The 23,687-nt window shown below is 40.1% G+C and overlaps 1 protein-coding gene across 29 annotated transcripts in view; it reads left to right on the top strand.

Annotated features, from left to right (window-relative positions):
- Nucleotides 1–23,687, top strand: part of LOC147728754 (sorbin and SH3 domain-containing protein 2-like) — a 643,768-nt gene that overhangs the window by 588,063 nt on the left and 32,018 nt on the right. For 15 of the 29 annotated variants that reach the window (XM_086962510.1, XM_086962511.1, XM_086962513.1 and 12 more), the window contains 3 exons: nucleotides 551–748; nucleotides 6,358–6,465; nucleotides 21,387–21,436. In XM_086962510.1, coding sequence (XP_086818636.1) covers nucleotides 551–748; nucleotides 6,358–6,465; nucleotides 21,387–21,436 — 356 coding nt within the window. The remainder of the gene's footprint in view (nucleotides 1–550; nucleotides 749–6,357; nucleotides 6,466–21,386; nucleotides 21,437–23,687) is intronic. The other 14 variants (XM_086962533.1, XM_086962536.1, XM_086962539.1 and 11 more) reach the window with 1 other exon arrangement.

Here is a 23,687-nt window from a genome sequence, read left to right as displayed (position 1 = left end):
GGTGTGATCTACAATACGTGCTTGCAGTTTTCATGGCTGATCTCAATATTCGGATGAACAATAATATATGCCTTGAACATTCACATGACGTAGATTTTCATGAAAAATATACAAACTAGTCTTGATTCATGACATAACCAAACTTGATACCATTTCCAAGAAGTTTGGTAGATGGAGGCAAAAGCTGATTTTGATGATTCAACAGTAGCTTCAATTATTGCTTGAGAATACTCCACAACTATGAGGTTGAGTTTATAATAAAAGATAGATACCGGGAAAGTATTTCATAAAAGCTTCATCTAATCAGCATGTTTGGCAAAGGCAGCAATCTAATTTAATTTGTGGTGAAAAGCACCCTTAATGTTAACACCTCCTAATTATTGAATTCTATAGCAGGAGCATCCAGTTATCCAGTTATTTATGTTCTGTGTCTCCCTGCAGGATACTGTGCCTGTGCACATTGTTCACTCGTATGCATCTGTCTACCACTGGCACTCTCAGCTAATGGCTGTGTTGATCAAGTCTTGTATTTTTCTCTTAAATGTTTAAGCAAGCATCCATGTCCTTTGGAACACAAGCACCTCCTGCTTCTTCTCCTTGCCACCTTTCTTCTAGTCATCCATCCCATTTTGCCAAGTCACCTCCCACGGAACCTGTCTCTACACTGTCTACATCTGCTGCTTCCCACTCACCGCCTCTCCTTCACAATTTCCCATCCAGGCTGGAGACACGGTCTCCGCTGTTGAAGGTAACGAAGTTTGCTACGTGTGAATTTGCCGTGCATGTCTGCTAGCAACTGTGCTACTCTGGAACACGTTAAACTTTGAAGACATCTAAAAGTGACTTGAAATAAGCACACTGTTCAGCAACATATAAACTAACAAATTAACTAACTTCTTAGCAAAACAACCTCATAGTAAACGGTGTGTACAGGAGCGCTTTCATGCATGGCTTTGATAAGCAAAGAGGGCGTAGCTTAACCAGAACAAATATAATCATTTAGAGCCTCTGCTGTAAAGATAAACTTTCTGCTGAAGTCAAAAGCATACCTATGTTTTCATAAACTGTACTCATGCCTGAATAGCAAAGTTCTGGTCTGGAAGAACCCCAGTACAGCAGTATGTGTCCTACAAGGTGAACATTGAATATGTTTGTTATAAGATAGTTCTGGAGAAGTATGCTTAACATGGTTGGTGGTCAAAATTGTGGCATGAGTATACTAGCAAACCAATGGCTTTCCTTCTGCAAACAGAATTAGTGGGGATCAACACTTATGAAACGTATGACACAAACATTCAGTTCGGTATATCATACTCATAGATTAGGGTCAAGTAAAATAGTTCTGAACTGAAAACCAAAACAAGAAATGGGATGCATACAAATTTGCCTTAGTGTTGTTGTTTTTTAGTAAGTTAACACAAGTTACACATCACGTTAGACACAAAATGTGATAGAACCAGTAGATAAAGGCAAATGTATAAAAGTGGAGGAAAAGAAGAAAAACAATTATAATAGTCTGAAATGCTTCTCATCATTTTCTAAAAGGAAAATTCTCTTTTACAGTTTCCTTAATTTTTAATGTTCCATGGACATAGACCTATTACTCACTATTTCCGTCGGCCATGTGTCCTGCGTCTTCTGCATTCGAGTTGTATGAATCTTCAGAGTATATAACTGAGGTGCTTTAATAAATTCTTGTTCTGAGTTTTGATGGTTTACTTATATCATATAAACTACTAAGCATCCCTTGGATTCCCTCATCATTTGGGAGATCCCATAACATTTGGGTTAGTTCAAAGCAAGGATGGGACTTTCGAAGCAGTGTTTAGAAGGATGCTGGAAAATAGCGAACTCCTTTTCAAAGTCATTTCCATGTGAACTCTAACAATATTTCAATAAATTTGGACTTCCTAATGCATATTATAATTTAAAAATGAATATCTCCAATTTGATAACGTGGTATAATTTTGTTTAAAGAACAGATCGAGCTAGACAGTAAGATTACTGAAAGAGTCAGTTACCTACAGTATCATATGGTCAGACCTGCAGGGGACATGATTCAATCCTGGCAAGGTAAGCTTAGTTTTCCAGTCTTCAGAGGTTGGTATAGTCAATACCTATAAAAGTGTGCTTTGAGCACATTGCAAGTCGAAATATAGATGGAAGTCCGTTAAAACCTCTGTCTGATTGGAAAAGGCTCCAAAATAACCTGGCTAATATATTATTAGCATGTCTACTTTAGGTAAACATAGGGTTGTTTTACTGTTGAGAAAATGCCATTGTTAAGGGCTAATTTACTTTTACTTATATTTAACAAATTGGGCTACTGAATTCAATTATGCCCTAAAAGATGCTATCCCTAAATGTTCCTCCCAGTAACAAGAACGCCTTTTTGGAGAATGTTTGGTAAAAGTTGTAGATAACTAAAGTGTCTGACAAATCTTCAGAGCACCAAGAACAGCACAAGAAACCAGTATTTCCTTTTTTTTGCCTGCAAAGAGTAGGAACCAACTTGGAAATGCATAACATTTATGTGTTATTTAGTGCTACTATATCGCTTAAGGCCAAATTCTTGCAGAAATTCACCTGTCACTTTTGTGGGTTATCTGTCAAAGAGTTTCCATATGATGCATCAAAGGTACACATGTGCAGCATTTAAACAGATCACGTACCCCTCTGTTTCCTAATACATATGATTAATGAAAAGTCGCACCAAAGTATGTAATATGTCGCAGTTTTTACTCTGAAGCAGAAGTTCAGGCTTCCTTGTTTTACACTACCAGCTCCACACTTTCGCATAGAGTCAAGCCAGCATTCTCCGAGATGGGAGCCGTGTGATATTCTTTCATATCAGCGACCTACTTTACTGCCTGTATCTGTATGTCTTTTTGCGGTGTGACCAGCTAAACCAAAAAGTGGTCACCCCGTCAGTAGGTCCCAATATGACATATTACCTTAATGATATTAAATAGGTCTACAGAAAGTGCCTTCGCTCAGGTGTATGCCGGTTTTGTGGACTCTTATCACCCAAACAGGATTTCTGATCCATGCACAACTACAAGACTAATGATTGTTCAAATGTGGGGTGTAATGAAGGAAAACTAATTGAGATTATGCATTATCATATGTGTATTTCACTAGATAACCCGAGCCTCAAATTGCTTTCAGGCTTCCCATGCAATGTAGATCCACAGGGATCAAAATCTATAGTTACAACATTTACAGCAATCACACATGACTACACATAACTTGCTAGTGAATTAGGAGAAATAACCAAGAGAGGCAACGAATAAAACACAATGAAAAAGTAACTGCTTACAGACTACCAGAAAAAGCAGAACATCATGGCACATCAGAGTGAAAGTCAGATGACAAGGAATTATTTTAAAATGTTGTTCTCAGAAAGTAATAGGAATATTCTATACAGACATTGAAGTAGCATGCAGTGTCCTGTAGCATTACATCTTGAGTGCAGCCCTTTAGGGTGCATGATTGCAGTTCTTACAGGTTTACAGACTTTAGGCTGAACGACATGAGTAATTAGGTGTTGTCACAACCCTTGACGTGCCTGGTCTGGAGTGTCTTGCTAATGCTATGGAGTCCAGTTCTTGCTTGCTGTTCATTTGTAAATAAGCCCTATGTGAATGCACAACACATTCAAGGGACGTGAGGTTGGTGGTAGCCTCAGACGTTTAGTGCCTGCATAATAACAGAATACCCATGCACACTCCAAAATCATATAAACAGTAATGTCAGTGTCGACACTTAAGCAATGGAGACAAAGCCTTTCATATACAAAAGCAATAATTATTTCTAGAATCAATCATTAGTATATGCTGTCTTTAATGTTCTTAACGAGAAACCAGCCGACACGTGTTTCGTCGCAGTGGGACAATCTTCCCGCGACTCCTCAGGGCTATAGAAATTTGAACCGTCGAAGGGAGAGTCGCTCCGTCGGTGATACTTCCGACCCGACAGGGCCCTGGACTGTTGGATAGCGTGCTGATGTAGGAAAAATCTTGTTATTGGTGTTCGTTGTATGATAATAGTAAAGTAAGTCGATAGCGTGAGACACTCAAGGACGCGTTGGAACTGAAATGAAGTACTCTACTCTTATTCGAGGTGTGTGTCTCCACAGTGCTGAGCGCTAAGGACGATCACATATTCATCAGGTGGTGCCTTGGTCAACAGACGGGCGCATCTGAAACAGCCTGTGGTACGGGTGTGGCCTGCAGCCAGGACCAGTGGAGACTCCCTTTTGCACTTGATGCACTGTATTTGTGTTCTTGGATGTTGGCGTTTTGCAACATAGTTAAATGCTTCACATTTGATATCTTTCAAGTAGTCTCTTATGTGCAAACAAGGCTACATTCGACTCACTGATGTCTAGGGCAGGACTTGTAATAACCCAGAATCAAACACTATCCTAATTAGAAATAAGATTGTGTCGCCTCTTTGCATTTAGGCTGCCCAATATTGGATCTTGGAGCTGGTTTGTAGTCATCCAGTATCCTTCTGCCATCTGTGTCTCTTAAAAAATCAATCATGAAATATATGACTTTTTGCTGACTGGAATAGACAGTATACCTTCTTTTATCACCTCATGACTAATCCGTATAATGTGCTGCTGCAGCCACTCTTGGGTTTAGAGCCAACCACTAAATCCTGTTAATTCCACAACTGGACTCTTTCATAGTTAAAACAATGTTCAACCATGGGTAACAAAGGAGAAAGCCTGGAAAATGTAGGTTTGTAAATGAAGATGAAAACATTTCTTTCATATGAACATTTCTGTAGGATACGTTTTCCAGTGAATGCTGGTGGCCAGCGACTTTAGAATCATCTCAGTGTGAATAGAAAGAAGGAAGAGAGCAGGAGTTTCTGGGAAGTGACGTTTGGTGGCTAGCCATCGGCGGTAGGGCTGGGAAAACGTCGAACTAGGGAACATAAATGTTGAGCTCTGAGTGTAAGTAAAAGGAAGTGGCCCATCTTAACTGTAATATGCAGTCTGGATAGGGCATCACCAGTACTGAGCTCTTAGCATGAACCCTAAATACTGAAGCTAAAGATCCAGATCAATGAACGTCATAATGCATTTTGTAAGGAAAACAAATAAATAATTATAGACAGACAGACTGATAGATAGATAGAAAGATAGATATCAAGACAATACCCTTTCAGGCTTAGAGTGGCGCACACATTATGCAAAAAAAGAAGCAGGAAATGCTGTGCAGTTCACAAGTTTCAGTGGAGAGCAGCTCATCTATATGGAGTACCCTACAACACCGCCAAAACTCTGAATCTGCTGGCCTCAAATGTTTGCAGTTCGAGATCAGGGCAGTGTGAAATGAATGAGGACGCAGAGCACTGAATAAGTGGTTCTGGCTCTAATCAGAAGTTGTAACCCTGTGGTATAAGGTTTACTCTTTAGAAACTGCAAACATACACTAAGTGCATTAGCCAGGGCCACTGGAATTATGTGATTATGTGGCCACAGCGTTTTTTGCATAAATTTGGATTTTCTACATTTGCCACAAAATCCATAATCTGCTGTGTAATCTGCAATTTTTAGCAACCAAAAAAATGTTGCTTGCTCAAATGTATCAAAAGTGCGGCGACACGCGTCTCTGTGTAGTGGAAAGCTCTTTGCAAAGATTGATTTGCAATCTTTCAAATGCTTATTGCTGTATTTGTGTGTTAAATTGGTAGTAACAGGCTGAAATATTTCCCCAGGCAGTGTTATCATGTGTAAAAAAGACATAATAATAAAGTAAGACTTTAACAAAATCTGCCACATTATGCCTTTTCTTGCTGCCTAATTTAGTCAGCCCTGCCATATAATTTGGTCCTCCCCTGTGCATAATTCCAGTAGCTCTGCATTTAGATATGTATTGCAGCTGCATGAAGTTCTGTCTGCCAGTGCTACTATTGGATACATTCTTGAAGCTACAGTTTGTGTTCTGCTTACAACATATCTCATTTAACCTCTCCCACGCTCATGACGAGCTCAGCTCGTCATGAGCCACGGTTGCCGTGTGCTCATGACGAGCTCAGCTCGTCATAACGGCTCCAACGCTAGCACGCGGGGCTAATTTCCCCGCTGTGCTGAATGTTCCACACAAACGGGTGTGGCCGTAATGAGCTCAGCTCGTTATGAGCACACGGCAACCGTGGCTCATGAGCACCGGGGCGCTGTGTGCGCCCCCTCTCTCCCCTCGCACAGCGGGGGAATTACCCCTGCGGCTAAGGGGTTAAATTGCTATGCAGTTTGCTATTTGGTGCATGTGGGAGTGAAATATTCTGTGTCTGTTAGCATGAAGTAAGAAATAACCTGACAGATTTGTGTGATTTTTCCAGGCTGGCTATAAAGCAGACATAGTTGTGGTTGGGAAACCTCCCCGTAGCCCGGTGATGTCTAGGAGATCCTGCAACTCGCCCATCAGGGCAAACAGTATTTCACACAGGGTAGGCCGGATACACAGTGCACTGTGGTGAGATGAGTCTTTTTTGTGATAAAAGGATAGAGTGATACCTCTACTATTAACCTATTGTGTGCATGACGATTGGAGTGTGACATTCTGGTCATTAATAACTCAGAAGCTATCTTGAGGTGATAACAGTCTGTTTTGGCTATTGAATTTACGCTGCATGGAATGTGTAAAGGAGTGCATATCTGGAGGATAAGATACATGAAGCTCAAGCAGCTTTCCTTTGTAAGATGTGTTTTGTTTGAAAATAAGTCTGAATATTTTGATCACTTAGATTTTGTTATTGGTAATTATTTTTTTTAACACCTTGGCTGCTAGGCGTTTTCCCCTCTCATGCTGGATCCTTTGCTTTCCCATTGTTTTATGACGAGCTCAGCTCGTCATCAGCACAGCTCACCCGTGCATCATGACGAGCTGAGCTCGTCATGAGCATCGAAAGGGTTAAAGAACTGTACTATATTATTATCAAAGTATCATGAAATATAAGGAAAACACATATGTACTAGGTAGCCATCAAAAGATAACAGATCTAAGATATGTGAACAATAAGAAAAAAAAATACAAGCTCTTGCTTTAACCTCGAATTTATTTAAAAACAAGGGCAATTAAAACATATAATATAAACTCTTACTTTAACCACTACTATATTAAAAAAAAACTGTGACACTTAATTGGATATTACATCTGAATATCATTAAAAATTACAGTAACTTATATCCTAAAACGATAGTATCACATAATACAAAAATACACTCGCCACAGTCACTCATGCACACCATCTGACCAAACACACCTTAAGATCAGGTGTTCCAATAGCCATATTCCTATAATTTTGTCGGACGATGCCTCTAATCACTGATACTACATGAAAATCAATCTATAACTCAAGGGGTTAGAATGTGGAGCACTCTCACATTTTCTATGATGTGGCATGACCAATTTAACAACGGAGAATTGCGCTCATTTTTTAGTTCCCTTTTTTTCAAATTCACTTGTAATTTTATTTTTAGAGAGTTCTTCAAAATAAAAAAAAAGATTATTTCTCTTATTTATGTTGGCAAAATGAAAAAGTTGCAAAAGTACTCTTTTTGCGGAAAACAGACTTATAATTTTCTTTTGCACAAGAATATTGCCCGACTTTCAATTGCTTAAAAGATTTTCACAGCTTTACAATGTCCAAACTTTGCAAATTTACTCAATTTCCACTCACAGGACAAACATTTCGCACACCTGTAATATGTATTACGTTTTAAGAATGCAATCAGTCTATGAATAATAACGTAATTGTGGCCCATTTAGAGATATTTATTGCTCTGTGTAAATAAAGGAGTAACACCAACAATGGCATAGTGTGTAAATAAAGCAGTAAGGGACAATGACATAGTCATTCATTTTGTTTGAAGTAGCATTTATTGTTGGGAGAGGTAAACATATGGACAAAGTGTGTTTCGAATGTATGTTTTATTTGTACATATGCAGCCTCTCCCCTAAATGATAAGGTCTTCTACCATTCCCATAAAAGACAGATTCAAATGTATGACATAAATCTGCTTGACTTACTAAGCCTAAACCAGCTGGCACAGTTATCTACGGATGACTTTGTTGCAGTATTCAATAGTTAAACTTCTTATTTAAGGTTATCACATCATAGAGTTTAGTTGCAAGAAAATCCTTATCAATCTAGTATAGTCCTGAACCGCATGTGCATGAAAGTAAATTGTGGATTTAACAGTGAAGGTATTCCTGCACTGGTACTGAAGTCAGAGAAAATGGACAATATAGCCAACCACTTGATTTTGGGAGAAATTATTCTGTAGAATGCGGTTGGGTCATTGGTTGTGGAGCAGGGCACATTTGCCCACCTCTAAGAGTGGCTCATGCGGCCTGTATAAACAATGCTCATGCACAGAGATGTAAGGCGTGCTGGTCAGCCATCCCTGTTTATCTGAATTATTAATTTGATAATTTATTGCTATAATTGCTATATTACTCTATTCACATTTTGCCAGGACACACAATTTGAGGATAGATTTTGATTCTCCTTTCCACGGTATGGAATACATCAATTGGTATAATGTAGGTAGCTAAATACTGTAATTACCTCTAGGGCTCAAGAGTTGACATTAACACATACAAGTAGTCTGAGCTGATTATTGGCCTCCTCTCCCCAAGTTCTAATGGCAATATACAGACTATAGATGCCCTGTGATATGTCATGCACAATATCACCTGCATCAGTATATCTGGTGGTCCTTCCCTGCATTTTATGATGTCCTTCTCTTTCTGATATATTGCTGAAGTAATATCAAGAGGTGCTGGAATGTCTTCGAAGTGGAAGTGTCTGAATGGGTTGGCAGAGGGTAGAGCTGGAAAACAGGAAACAGCTGGTTCCGCAAAGCCCTTTCCTATTTTGCATTTTTTTTCAAGGGACTCTACTCTAGAAGATTCACCTTCCTCCATGGCACACTTCCAGTGCAGAAAATATATCATACTGAGAAAAAGGAGGAGATGAGAAAGTTGGAACTTATTAGGAATATCCTTCAAAGCACAATATATCTTTTAGGAACTTGTGCTTGAAGTTGGCACAATGGGCATTTCAAACTCACGTGGAATCAAGAGAAGACATCATACCTGTTATGCGTAGATGAATCCTTGCTACCTGTTGGAAGAAAATGTAGAGACATGTTCCTGATTCCAGCTTGATTTCTGTCCCTGAGGACTTCCTTTTAGAACACAGAGAGTCTTTACTCTGAACAGATGCTCAAGTCAATGGATATTGGTCTGCTTGGATTGCAGCTGCTTGCATCCTGGGAAATGTTCTTTCTCAAAGGCCAAAGGCTGTAGGCTGAGGAAGTTTTGTGCTTGATGAGGCTGATGCGATGCCTACAGAGAAGGCACTTAATTGGTCACCTACAGCTCTAACCTTTTGTAGCACATTTTGCAGTTTTCAGAACAAAAGCTCAACGAATTACATTTCTACAAGACTTGGGGAATCGGAAGCAACCGCCTACCCAAGAAATGAACCTTTGGATAGCTGTACAGCCTTAACTGGTTCAAGCCTTTTTCGACCCCTGTAAAAGGTATTCACCAAGGTTTCCTGCAAGCCTGTCCAGCCTTGTTAGCCCACTATTGGATACCATTGTCAACTTCTTCCAGCTGAACTGTGTGGAGCCTCAGTAAATTTCCTCAGTCTGAACAAATAGACATTTTCCTTTTTTGAACATTTTTTTAAGCTACTGGCTGATTAATTACATTTTCACTTATAGATTTCTTATCACCGTTAGTGCTGTTACTTAATTTTGGTGTTGACATTTACTTTTATTATTTCTTTATTTTCATTATCGGGTTAGCTTTTATACACACCTTCCACATTTTCTCTGTGTATGTGTTTGCTGCTACATAGCTCAAGCTACCAAAGGAGAGCCACGACCATCCTTACTGAAACCAATCCATAGCAGTTGAATAGTAATATGAGGGCTCATTTTATTAAACTGATCTTGTTTTTTTCTTATTTATTGCCCATATGTGTGTATAATACTACATAGACTATTGGATAATTATTGTCCTATGGGGAGCATAAGAGATAATAATACAGAGAAGACATCATAAGTTGAGAGCATTTATTTTTTCAATTTTTTTCATTTAAGATATCATACTGAGATAATTGAGCAACAATTCCAAGTATTTCACACAAAATGTATTCTACACATATTCTTAAGACACATTTACAAAAACAGTATATAAGATGAGTCTTAGAAGGTTCATTTTGACCACAGCCAACTCATGTTTTATGTTTCATGTAAATCACCTCAAATTCATATGATGTCACATTCCTACTGGTCATAAGATACTTCATTCACGTATTACATAGTCCTTATCCTGGACAATACCAATTTCAAAAACAGTGGCGGGAAGAATACAATTGTTCATAAAACTTTCTATGTTTAAACTTCGTATATTTTGACATAGATAATGATTAATAGTTACATAAATATGTGTAAAGTTGGAATTGGCACTATTGGATGGCTTTATCAAATTAGCCACACTCTGTATGTTAATAATTAAAAGGGTTTAGCTTGCACATGAATCCAAGTTCTGTGATGCCATGGCTCAGGCAAGAATTGCAATACTACACTACGAATTGGAAATCAGCATTGGTCTTTCTTAAAGCATACAAAAGCCCATGCAAATGATTCACAAATATTGATTTGTTTACTGCAAGTAGTTTATAAAATACAATTTTGTACGCATTCCTTACCTGCGTACATTTAGTGCTATAATTCCTTGAGATAACCGCGTTTTTGCTGTATAGATAGTCTTATGTAGAGAATATATTTAAAATGTATAGAATTCTGTTGGGAAATGAGGGAGTAAATTGTAAAAGTTTGAGTAATAAATGAGGTAATTTTTATTGTATTTATTTTATTGTATTTATATGGCGAAGACATGATCCAGTCAGTGGGCCAGCATAGCTTGTTACAGAGGATAAGAAATATGCCTGAGAGTGCTAGTTACAAACACAGGGGGAGATGGTTTAACATGAACAGAGTGAAACAGATTACAAATGAAGTGCAGGTATTAAAACAGTCTACAAAGACCACTAATTCAGTGACCTATGGTTAAGACGAAACAACCTTACTAAGGCAACCAATACATCGCACTACATTTACAACGGAGGCATTACATCGTAACATCCTTTACAACACATGTCACTACAACACATCCATTACATTGCGTGTCACTACAATGCATGACACTACATCGCATGTCACTACAATGCAGGCATTACATCGCATGTCATTACTACGCATACCATTACAACGCATAGTACCCCTACACTATCCAACACTTACCCTACTGTTGCAACCCCTGGAGTTAGAATAGTAATTTTTACCCCTACACTATCCAACACTTACCTTAAATGCAATGTAATGGTATGCGTTGTAATGGTATGCGATGTAAAGGTATAATGCGATGCAATGGAATGCGTTGTAAGTATAGTTTAAAAAAACGTAGTGGTATGCGATGTAAATGTATGCATTATAAAGGATCTTGCGATGTAAAGAGGCATGCAATGTAAATGCATGCGTTGTAACGTCATACATTCATGGTTAAGATACAGCAGACTAGTTGTTCAACAGGAGATGTGGTTGTTAGGGCACGGTAGCTGGCATAGAAGAGGGGTTTTAGTTCTTCCCCATTACTCTGGCACATGGGGCTAGTCTCAGATGTAGATGCAAATAATTTCACCTGTTGGGAATTAGATAGGGGCAGCACGTCCAGCTCTGTCTCCCACCTGAACCCCTTCTATGGCAATGGCAGCTGGCAGGGTACGGGGTGGTGGGAGGGGGGGAGCTGGGAGACAATAAAAAAAAATCCACTTACCTTTTGCTGCTGGCCTTCTATTCCCTTTGGTCCCTTCAGCAGCCTTCTCCTCTGCTTCCATTGCGGAAGGAAGCAGGAAGCACACAGGCTCCCTGTAGGAAATAAATAGAAGATCCAAGTAATCCAAGGTAAAATCCAAGATTTATTAAACTGCAGCACAGTACTTCCACTCTCCAAGTTGTCAGTCCCAGTTAAGTCATTTCAGTTCATAACAATTCTAAATGGAATCCAACAGACAGTGTGCATGAGCAGATAATAATAGACATTCTATTTAAAAGGGAAATATGTACAAAAATGGAATTATGAATTAAAAGGGAAATATGTATGGGTAAGAATATAACACATTTTCCCCCTTAAAGAAATTAAGAGACAATTCTAACATTTCTACTATCAAGCAAAACAATCTTGAGTACAAAAAAAAACTAAAATACATATTTAGATACTCTTCTGACATTCCATCTTTTCCCATCCTGTGTAACCACACTATTGTGATAAACCCTCACAACTTTCATAGGTTTACCAAATTTTGTCTCCCCTTTGGTTACATAACCTGGTTTACGAATCCTAACAACATCTCCTACTAAGAAAGCAGGTTGTTTAACCTTCATCCTGGTATCATAATCACATTTGTATTTTTCTTGTTTTTGTTCCACTCTCTCAGCCACATCTTTGACACTCAGATCAATCTTTTGATGGTCAACATTCTTTTTGAACCACCAAGGACACAAGCAAGATACAGGATCTCTACCTTTAAGCAGGCGAAAAGGAGAAACTTCTGTTGTGGCATGAGGTGTTATACGATATAACCACAATTTTCCTCTCAATTTTTCTTTCCACATTCCACCAGACTTCCGAGCCCATATTATATCTTGTTTGAGCACCCTGTTATATCTCTCCACTAGTCCATTTCCCTGTGGTTCATACAGAGCAGTGGTGCAATGCTTTATACCATAAGTGTTCAAAATCTCTGACATCTCTGAGGATTTGAACTGTACACCGTTATCAGATACAATGCTTTCAGGAAAACCTTCTCTTGAAAAAATCTCTCTCAAAAATAAAATAACACTATCAGTGTTAGGATGAGGTATCAGTTGGACCTCAGGCCACTTTGAGTGATAATCCACTGCAACAATAGCACATCTACACTCCTGTGGTAAAAAATTAAATGGACCAGCAATATCAATCCCTAACTTTTTCCATGGATGATCTGGCCATTTCACTGGAATCAAAGGTGCAGGATCACACTTGCATGTCTTATCACTTTCAATGCACTCTGGACATTCTCTAACAAACTTATCTACCACCCTATCCACTCCAGGCCACCAGAAGTTAGATCTAATCAATCTTTTCATGGATGACATGCCCATGTGACACTCATGGCTCATTTGTAAAATAACGTTTCTAACCTTCAAAGGTGGAATACACTTTCCAGCTCTGAATAACAGATTACCTTCAATGCCCAATTCATCAGCAATATTGTAGAAAGGCATAATTTCAGCAGGAATGTGTTCCTTAGAAGGCCACCCCAAATTTATATAATCTCTCACTTTGCACAATATATCATCTTCATTCATGCTTTTCATCCACAAATCTTCTGAAATAACATTGTATTTTCCTGATAACAGTTCAGAAATGCTAGTTGCAACTTCAGTATCTTCATCATCTCCAGTACAAGGATATGGCAACCTTGACAAACAATCTGCAGTTACATTAAGTTTTCCTGGTACATACTCAATATCAAAGCTATATTCCTGCAAACGTGACATCAACCTAGCAATACGAGCTGTTGCATTTAAACCTCCTCCAGGTGAAAGAATACTCACAAACGGTTTATGATCAGTACGTATCATAAACCTTGCACCCCAAATGTAATTCCGGAAATGTTCAACACCCCATACGCATCCCAACAATTCCTTTTCTATGACAGCATACCGTCTTTCAGTTTGATTCAAAGATCTTGACGCGAAAGCAACATTCCAATACTCCTTGCCTGAACGTTGTGAAAGCACACAACCCAAACCATAAAGACTTGCGGCTACAGTCAAAATGCATAGTTTATTCAAGCAAAAAGGTCTTAGAGTAGGAGCTGACACCATATCAAGTTTAACACTCTCGAAAGCATTTTGCTGTTTAGGTCCCCACAAAAATTCTACACCTTTCCTTGTTAACTCTCTTAAAGGCTCCATCTTGGTTGCAAAACTTACAATAAACTTACTGTAATATTCACAAAGTCCAAGAAACGATAATAACTTGTCTTTACAATCTGGTGCAGGAGCTTTTAGAATCGCATCAATTAATGATCTTTTTGGAGCAACACCATTTCCAGAAATGGTGTGTCCCAAATATTCTATAGTTTTTTGAAATAACTTACACTTTTTACTCTTAATAGTAAGACCAAACTTATTTAACATCTTACACACATTCCTCAAATGCTCCATGTGTGCCTCATCACATTTGGAGAATATCAAGATATCATCTTGAAAACACTTCACGTATTCACTCATGTCCTTAAAAATATGATACATAGATCTCTGAAAAACAGAGGCTGCCGACGCCAAACCGAACGGCATCCGTTTAAACTGAAACAAACCCTGTGGTGTGATAAAAGCTGTGAGATGACGTGATTCCTCTGCTAACACCACCTGATGATACGCAGATCTTAAGTCCAAAGTGGAAAATATAACACCTCCCCCTAGCATGCTCACCACTTCGTTGATATTGGGCAGGGGATGACAATCTACCACTATGTTTGCATTAAGTGCTCTCAAATCTATGCATAGTCTCAAAGATTTGTCTGGTTTGCGTGCCAAAACCACTGGCGAAACCCACTCGGACGATTCTATCTCCTCTATGACATCATTTTTCAACATGTCATTTGAGTGCATCACTTAGCTCTTCTCTAACATTCAGTGGTACAGGTCTAAGTTTTTGTACAACTGGCATAGCTCGTTGTTTAAGCTTAATGACATGAGTGAAACCACTTAGTCTACCTAACTTATCTGAAAAAACTCCAGGAAACTCATCCGAAAGTGTCTTCCAAACATTACTCTCTTCTACAGACCTGACTCTTTTCTCCAACATATCACAATCATGTGACACCATTACGGGATCTTTGTTGCGTGGATTCAAAGTAATGTGAAGTTTGAATTGATCCCGCCACCCCAAAACATTCCTTTCGCCATAACATCAGGAGGACACAAATCGCTCTTAGAAATTTTAGACTTGTACATTTCATCAAAATATTTCTCAGTTATGATGGTCCAAGGAGACCCAGAATCAGCCATCAGCTCTAATTCAACGCCCTTAAGCCTAACAACACATTTAGGGGAATCCAAAACATCTTCCTCAAGCAAACTTAAACTTATTAGAGACACAGTCCTCCCACTTAGTTTATCAGATGCATCAGACACAACATGTTCACATCGAACTGAACTTGAATCAAAATCTGTCTCATCTCTCACACAAGAAATTTCTTTTTTCTTGAAATAACTACTTTTGTCCCCACTTTTCTTTTTATCCTCCTTACAAGAGTTAGAAAAGTGACCAACCTTACCACATTTGTTGCACTCCTTGCCCACAGCAGGACAAAATTTGAAAGAAGCTACATGATTGTAACTCCCACACCTAAAACACACAATGCGGTTACGTCCATACTTATAATTTTGGGGGCCTCTTGCAACATTGTTCATTGCACATACTTCTTCAGTTAATTTGTCATTCTTACTATTTTTATTGCTAGTTTCTTCGATGGTTTTCATCCATTTGTTAGACTGTTCAAAAGCTTTAGCAGTAGAAATACATTCCAACAAGGTTGGATTGCCTACAATCCACAACTGTTCTTGTGTTTTCTTGCACTTAACATTCACAATTATCTGATCCCTAAGCATCTCATCTGTCATATTACCAAAATTACATGGCACAACTAAAGCTCTCAGACCTGTTAAAAAGTCATCAAACGACTCCTTTTCTTTTTGGGCTCTGGTATAGAACTTGTAACGATTTAAAGCTATGCTAGTTGTAGGTTTAAAACGCGTTTCCACACGAAGCATAGCTTCATCAAAGACACCAGCGTCACCAGGAACAGGTGGTAAATTTCTAAAAATGGCTTGCCCTTCGGAACCCAGACAATGGAGAAAAATATGTTTTTTTCCTTTCATTTCCCATCCTTTCCCCATCAATAGCTTTTAAATAAGTCAAAAACTCCTCCTTCCATCTGTTCCATGGAATGGGAGGGTCATCTTTACTTTGCAGAAATTTTGAAGGAGGATCAAACTGCATTGTTAACAAGTAAAAACAATTAGCCCAAAAATGAACAGCAGAAATTAAATGAAAATGAAGCAAAATAAAATGAAACCATACACCAAATTACTATAAGTAAAACTGATACTAGTTCATGAGTACACAAGCTGTGTACATCAGCGATATTCCACGTGAGATTGAAGAAATAGGCACTAATTTCCAAGCGTGTTGTAAGTCTTGCCTATATTTCGGTAAGAATTTCCAAACGTAGTTGTTGTGGAATAAGCACGAACATATGTTGATAAAAGTCTTTAAATCTTGGAGGTTATAAATACCTTCAGTTACAGTCCTGTTGCGTAGAGACTTTTATTTTATTAAAACGTAACACCAGAAGCTTCAAAAGAGCGCGCAATGCTCGGCGGCGCTAGTACGATTGCAGATGTAAACAAATATGGCTGCTGCTTACGCGTTACGCGTTTCGTCATGCGTTGCGTTTAATGCGTCAGTATCCATGGTTACAGCTCGCTCCAACACGGCGGCGCATGGAAACTTCAGCTGCGCGGTTTTGTTCGCGTGTCACCAAACTTTCAAAGGTAAACACAACCGAAACGAAGTTAATTTTGTCTAAAAATCGTGAAATTTTGCAGCAAAGACTCACAGCGATTGTAGTTTCAGTGAAATCCAGCGTCTTTCACCATGCAGTCCCAAAAAATAACGATATTGCAGAATCAGTAGGAGTAACACATAATGGCAAGGAAAATTGAGTTTAAAAACTTCCAATTCTTGAGCAAATGCGTGTTAAAGGTCACACTCCAAGATCCTTAAGCCTCCGGAAAGTAAATCCTTTTTAAACAAATAAAATTTTCCAAAATAGTATAACATCCAAAAAATTCTTCAAAATCAGGTGTACCACGCCTGTGCTGCTGTAGAAGTAGTAGGTACTGGTCACCCTCGTCGCCAATTTTGTAGGAAATAAATAGAAGATCCAAGTAATCCAAGGTAAAATCCAAGATTTATTAAACTGCAGCATAGTACTTCCACTCTCCAAGTTGCCAGTCCCAGTTAAGTCATTTCAGTTCATAACAATTCTAAATGGAATCCAACAGACAGTGTGCATGAGCAGATAATAATAGACATTCTATTTAAAAGGAAAATATGTACAAAAATGGAATTATGAATTAAAAGGGAAATATGTATGGGTAAGAATATAACACTCCCACCCCAAAGCCAATCACAGCGCTGTTATGCAGCGTTGTGGTTGTTCTGAGCGCCGTGGTTTGGCACTCGGCTGGGTACTGTGAGGCTTTGCATGTTCCTCACCAGGCTGTGTAAAACAAGCCTGGTGTAGAAGAGGCAAAGGGCGCAGTACTGCTTGCCAAGTCAAACGGGCCAGCCAAGCAGTCATGCACACTTGGAGTTGGCTAACCACTGCTCCCCCGTTACCCCAGCCCCGCCCTAACCCATCCCATAGTAAAATAAATGATAATAACCAAGTTATCCTTTTATTTTTACGCTGCACTTCTCTCAAAGCAGTGGGGCGACGCTTCTCCACTGTTTTCGGGCAGGGAGCCTGGTACGCTCCACTCACCAGGCCGCATTTTCCCCACCCTGATCCAATAACCCCACCCCCACCCCTACCAGCTAAAATCTACCACCTGCTTAGAGCATTGGAATTGGGAATCCCTTGCAGAATATCTCCGGGGAAAACCAAGTCGTAGAGTTCTTTCTCATACCATGGGAACTGCCTGGTAATAGATGTAGTTGGTTGATCCATCACCAGGTCAGAGTGGTTAATCCTGACCACCCTGTATCTCCTCACCTGACTACACCTAAGTCCAGTGAAAGTTAACTGGGTCCTGAGTAGGTATTGAATTACTGTTACACTTGCCTGTTTTATGTCTGCTTACACCATAGAGCAGTAAATGTCTCTCAGGCCCTGGCTTGCAGCGGTGGCGTTATATTTAATTATACAGGCAGAGCGTGGGCGCCGTTTGTGTGTTTTACTTCCAACGCAGGTCAATTCGTCTTATTTGCTGCAATAGGCGTGTGTTGCAGATGCTTCCCTTCGAGTGCAGTGCTCCACTTTAAATAATATTGTGTTGCCATAGCAATACTCTCCCTACCCAGAGAACGCGCCTTGCCGGCATTGAATCGTAATACTGACCGTATATGTAGGGTGTCTTTTAAAGCAGCCTTTATTGGCATCTATTTCACTTAAGCCTCTAACGTAGGTTCTACAGATATACATACCCATGTACTGTGTATCACTGTCCTCAGGCTGTCAGTTGTTGACACACATAGAGGGGGCTCACGCGTACATCTTGACTGCAGTGTTTTTGAGAAAACCCTGCTTTAAGTGAGCTAGAAAGTCCGAGTTACGCTAATTCCAGAGCACACAGCTGAAAGGATCATTATAATGATGGGACCATTTGGACGTACAGAAAATGAGTTAATTTTTCTGTCTTCACATTTAATTCCAAATTCTGCCAGCTAGTATCTAGATAAAGTAGTTCTGGTTTTATGTGAAAGAAACACAGTAACTAGTAAGTGATGCGTACAACTGGTTTATGGCAAACAGACATTTACAAAAGGTGAGAAAGGTGGCTTGTGTTTAGGGTCGTAGAGGGCCGTCATCATCTTCAAACAGCATTTGTAAAGCACTACACTGTCACCCCCAGGAGCATCTGGGCGCTGGCCGCTTCCTCCTGATCATATATAAGGTGGCTGCTTCTCGTGTTTCTTTAAATCGCTTGTATAGCTTGTTTGAGGTAATGAGTAGTTGTGACCAGGGTGATTGACGCACATTGTGCTACTGGAATTGAACTTTAAAGCAGTTTCTTGATATAAAACATTAGCTGGCGGAGTAGTAGTGGCCCCAAATATACAGCATGTTTCTTCTAAATAAAGCAGGCAGTGAAGCAGACGTTACAAAAAAAGGTGCAAGGCCACAAGTGTTGTAAAAAACTGCAGAGTAGTGTACATTATGACTTCTTCTGAGCCATCATAGATGTCTGTTTTCATACGATGGTGAAGTGTGTTTGTAGCGCGAGAATTTACCCCCAAAAGCTGTATCAGTTCACTGACATTGACCAATGGTTTGTTCGGTAGTTACCCTTAAAACCTCCGCACTCTACTGCCTTGCACATCTGTATTCCTCTTTGTTTTGGGATATCTTGATCTCTTATTGGGTAAATCAAGTCACATTAGCCCTGTGAATCCCGTGTCCCACTTGTCATCTTGTTCTTCCCTTGAGCTTATCATATCTTACACTCAGATTATTGCCTGCTGCCTAAGGGGGACTTTACACACACACTTTCCAGCTCCTCTTTGTAAACAAAAAACAATGCTTCTGTTGTGTCTGCAAATAAAAAAAAAAAGGCTTATATTGTAGTATATTGCTAATTCCCAGGGTGTCCTCCCTGTTCGCTGCCTAAGAGCCAGGTTTGGGACAGGAAGCATGGACCCGTGAGAACCAGCACCATTTGAGGCCCCTTCTCGAGAGGGACATCTCACTTGTCCTTGATGAAGTTCTGCTCTGCTCGCCCAGCCCAAGATTTTATTAACTGACAATGATCTTCCTGAACCAGTGAGACGTGTATTTACTTAGTGACAGTGCCTTTCTCAATCCCCAATAAAGCCTTTGTGAACCACACTCACCACACAACAAACTCAAGTCTCTAATGCAATTTTTGGACATGTTTGGGGTTACTCACCCATGCTCTTCAGGCAAGTCTGTTGCTCTTGCACTTGTATGCATGCTCGTGTAGGACAGCAGGAGACCGCATCTCTAACATGGCGCATGACCCTAACTATAGGGTGGCTGCCATTCAAGTAGCCATGTGAGTTGTCCGAAGGAGAGGCAATCATCTATTTCATATTTACTGCTTAAAGCTATTGTCTGTTTGGTGCTTGATGTGCTTCATTGATGCAGAAAGCAATGTTGGTGCTGTCCGCTGTTGTCCGCTCTCATTGTTTTCATTATCCTGATCAATCGGTGTTCAGTGTCCGTTTCAGACTTCTATTTGCGGGTATATTTCAGACTGACTCCCCCGCTGCCTGTTCTAGAACTTCTGGTATCTGCCACAATGTAGTCCTAACCGGTTCCAGCTATCATGTGTGCATGTTAAGGCTAGAAATTGTGTAGGATGGTCGGCTTTTGTGGCGTGCTGTTGAAAATTAGTATCATATGCAATACATTGTATTTTACAATGTTGGTGTGAGGGTGAGTCTCAGGTAAAATGTTCATAAGGAGTGTAGCTGCAGCAATACGTACTTGCTGCAGGTCTGACTCTCCAAGCCAGAAAACACCAGGCAGTCAGAAGGGGCGGATGAACAAGAGATTTTATTGTATTGTATGATATAAAAATTGAATAGAAATTTCAATGTGTACTTCTGCATGAAGATAAGGCAGTCCGCCTTGCTCCAAAGGTGTTGGGAACACAATCATGGCTCTCTTATGGGCATCAGTAGGTAAGTGCAATTCATTTGTTGTGTGTACAGAGCTTTTCCCAGTGACTCTGTCCAGTGAACGGCTGCATGTTGTGTTTATGCTGCTATGATGCTTAACAATGTGTGGTGTGTAGGGGGAAGCTATGAAACTTGGGGCTAAAAGTTTGCAATGCCTGACGCATCTGTTGTATCTTTGTGCTGTAGGGATGGGTTTTCGATCAGAATTATTAATACCAGCTTTGGGTGTTCACAAAAAATATTTTATGCTACTTCCCTAGAAAGGAACCTCATGAGAGCCAGAATTATACTCGCCACAGGCAAGATATTCAATGTGCCTGGGTTGGTTGGCAAGTGACTGCCTTAAGAATGCTCAAGACTACATGTCACTCTCTGCTCACTTTATAGAGCTGCTGTAAAGTTGGGACCTTCTCTTGAATAACGAAGTACAAAGGTTGAGGACCCTTTCTGTAGTTGCACTTTAAGGGGCTGAATTTGGAAGGGGTGATACATTAATGGCTTGTTTAACCAGTGCACAAGCAGCAAGCTCTTTCTTCCACCCAGGAAAAGCGTGAGTGGGAGATAATCGGTCACCATGACAAAGCCACTTGTTGGCGAGGATCATCTGGCACGTCACTTAGAGAGATTGGATTTTTATTCCTTTCCACTCTTTAAGAGTTCTCTCCCTCAGCTGATCTTGAATCCATTTTTGGTTCTTTTGCTTATTTGTGGAAATGCTGTTTCTGATTCTCTTGAAAACGTGGTGTTAAGTCCAGGCATTGAAGACAATGATCAACACTTACTACATGCATCACTGTTTCCTTCTAGCCCCAGCGTCCTGCCTTTGCTACTGAAAATATGCACGGTGGTGGCGAACCGTAAGTAGACATACATTTTTAAAGTTATGTATAATCTCTGTGTTTTTTAGGTTACTTGATGACTCCATGCGACCCGGTAGGAATCAGGAATCATTGGTATCCATAGTATTTTATCTGACACCCCTTCAATAAATTAGGGGATTGAGCCCTGCATGAACAGCCCTTTTATTTGCGTTTGTGTTTATTATCTACTTATATTTTTTAGTCTTATGGACAAGAGTACCTCATTGTGCTGGGCCTAACATTTGCCTTTATAAATTATTAAGTAGGGCTGGACTGGGGAACCAAACAGTCCTGGCAAAAATGCTTAACAAATCCCCGATCCCTTTATCTTATCATGCTATTTCTTTCAATCCATCTCTTTTCTCCCTACTTCTAATCTGAGCGTTTTGTCTCGCCTTTCTTCTAATCTGAGCGTTTTTTCTCGCCTTTCTTCTAATCTGAGTGTTTTCTCTTGGGCTTCCTCTTTCCTCCCTCTCTTTCTGTCTCTCTTGTAGCCTTTATTGCCAGTTGCAAATAACCTCGGGAAATTGACCGAGGCATGGGTGGGGGGCAAGCTATCAGAGCCGGCCTCCAAGGGCCCCAGCCCAGTGGGGGAAATACCCTGTGGAATAAAAGGCCTGTTTGGCCCTGTTAATAAGGAGATTGGAGGAGAAGAGTAGCCAGGCATGACTGCCTGAGAAAACTTAGTTTGGCACATGTTCAGGAGGGCCTTGAACTGCTTTGTGCATTTTACAGCAGCATTTAACAGCATATACAGCAGTGTGCCTATGCAAGGCTGCATGCATTTGAATACGCTCTTGAAATATACACTGCAAGAAATGGATCCTGACTTTCTACAAGCTTTGGGAGGGACTTTGCTTGCGGTTGCATTCAACGATTCACTTTAATTTTAGAAATTTATTTTTAATGGCTGTTCTTTTCATAGTGGATTATTCACAAACTGCACTTTGGAGTATGTTTAGTAGTACTGAAATAGTACTACTTACATACTGCAATATGCTATTCACAAACCTATAGGCAGAGACCTCCACCTCTCCTAACTTTTCAATGTCTCCACCACATTTGCTGTGATCTCCGTACATGTAGGTATGTGTTTTAGTAGTAAACATGGTTCTTCTTACTACTAAAAGAGAGGGTATAAATGAGAGACCGGGAAGGTCCAGGGGAGGGATAAGGATGGGTTTAGGCAGGGACATGAAAATTGAAATGCCTACTCACAAAAAAGTAACCCCATTGCTATTCACAAACTGCACTTATAAAGTTACTACAGCACAAAGAACCTAAAGCAGTAGTAAATGTACCCCTTCCCAGCTGTGGAGTAAGCTTAAAAGCACACATGCCCCTCACAGGTACTTCACCACCCTTCCATAGAAATCATCTGCGGAGTGTCTCCAGTTTTATTGCATATCCCCACACTCTTCAACGCATACATGATCCCTTTGACCAACATCATGCCCTTTTACATCCTCTTCTACAAAGACGACACACATCTTTTCATGCTCTTCCTGTCGGACAAGACCCCCAGTGCTAGATCCAAGTTCACTGTCTGCATGAATGAAGTCACTAACAAGATGAAAGCCAACTGTCCTAAGCTTAACACGGCCAAAACAGAGGCAGTGATCTGGGGCAGGAACAACTCATTATGGGACTCCACCTGGTAGTCGGCCGAACTCAAACTCACACCCAGAACCTACACCGGAAACCTCAGACTAATTCTCAACAGCATACTGGGCATGATCACACAAGTCAACATCATCACTGCATATGAAGGTGCTGAGGAAGATCTTCAAATGGCTCACAAACCGCAATAAAAAACGGTCCCTCAAGGCCTACTCACCAGCAAGCTGGACTATGGAAGCACCCTCTATGCCGGAATCACCAAGCAAAGCACTAGAAGACTACAAACCATCCAGAACTTGGTAGTCAGACTCATCCTCAACACACCATAACCTCAGGGAATTACTCTCGTTCTCAATACACAGATGCGCTCAATTTAAACTCCTCAGACACACATTCAAGGCACTACACAACTCCGACTTCACCTAGCTGAACAGTCACATCACCTTCCACTAACATCCCACGCATACACAGAACCAGATCAGGACAACGGGCATTCTCTTACATTGCTACTAAAGCGTGGAACAACCTTCCATTCCCCATCTGAGCCTTCTCTCTTTTTGAATTTTGCAAGAAGATGAAGACTTGTCTTATCAATTAACCAACCTAAAGTTGGCAGGGCTAGGCACAC

Source organism: Lissotriton vulgaris, chromosome 3_1 (assembly GCF_964263255.1).
Source record: "Lissotriton vulgaris chromosome 3_1, aLisVul1.2, whole genome shotgun sequence".
Taxonomy (NCBI): domain Eukaryota; kingdom Metazoa; phylum Chordata; class Amphibia; order Caudata; family Salamandridae; genus Lissotriton; species Lissotriton vulgaris.
Note: the sequence above shows the minus strand (reverse complement) of the source record. Positions and strands in the feature narration are given on the sequence as shown.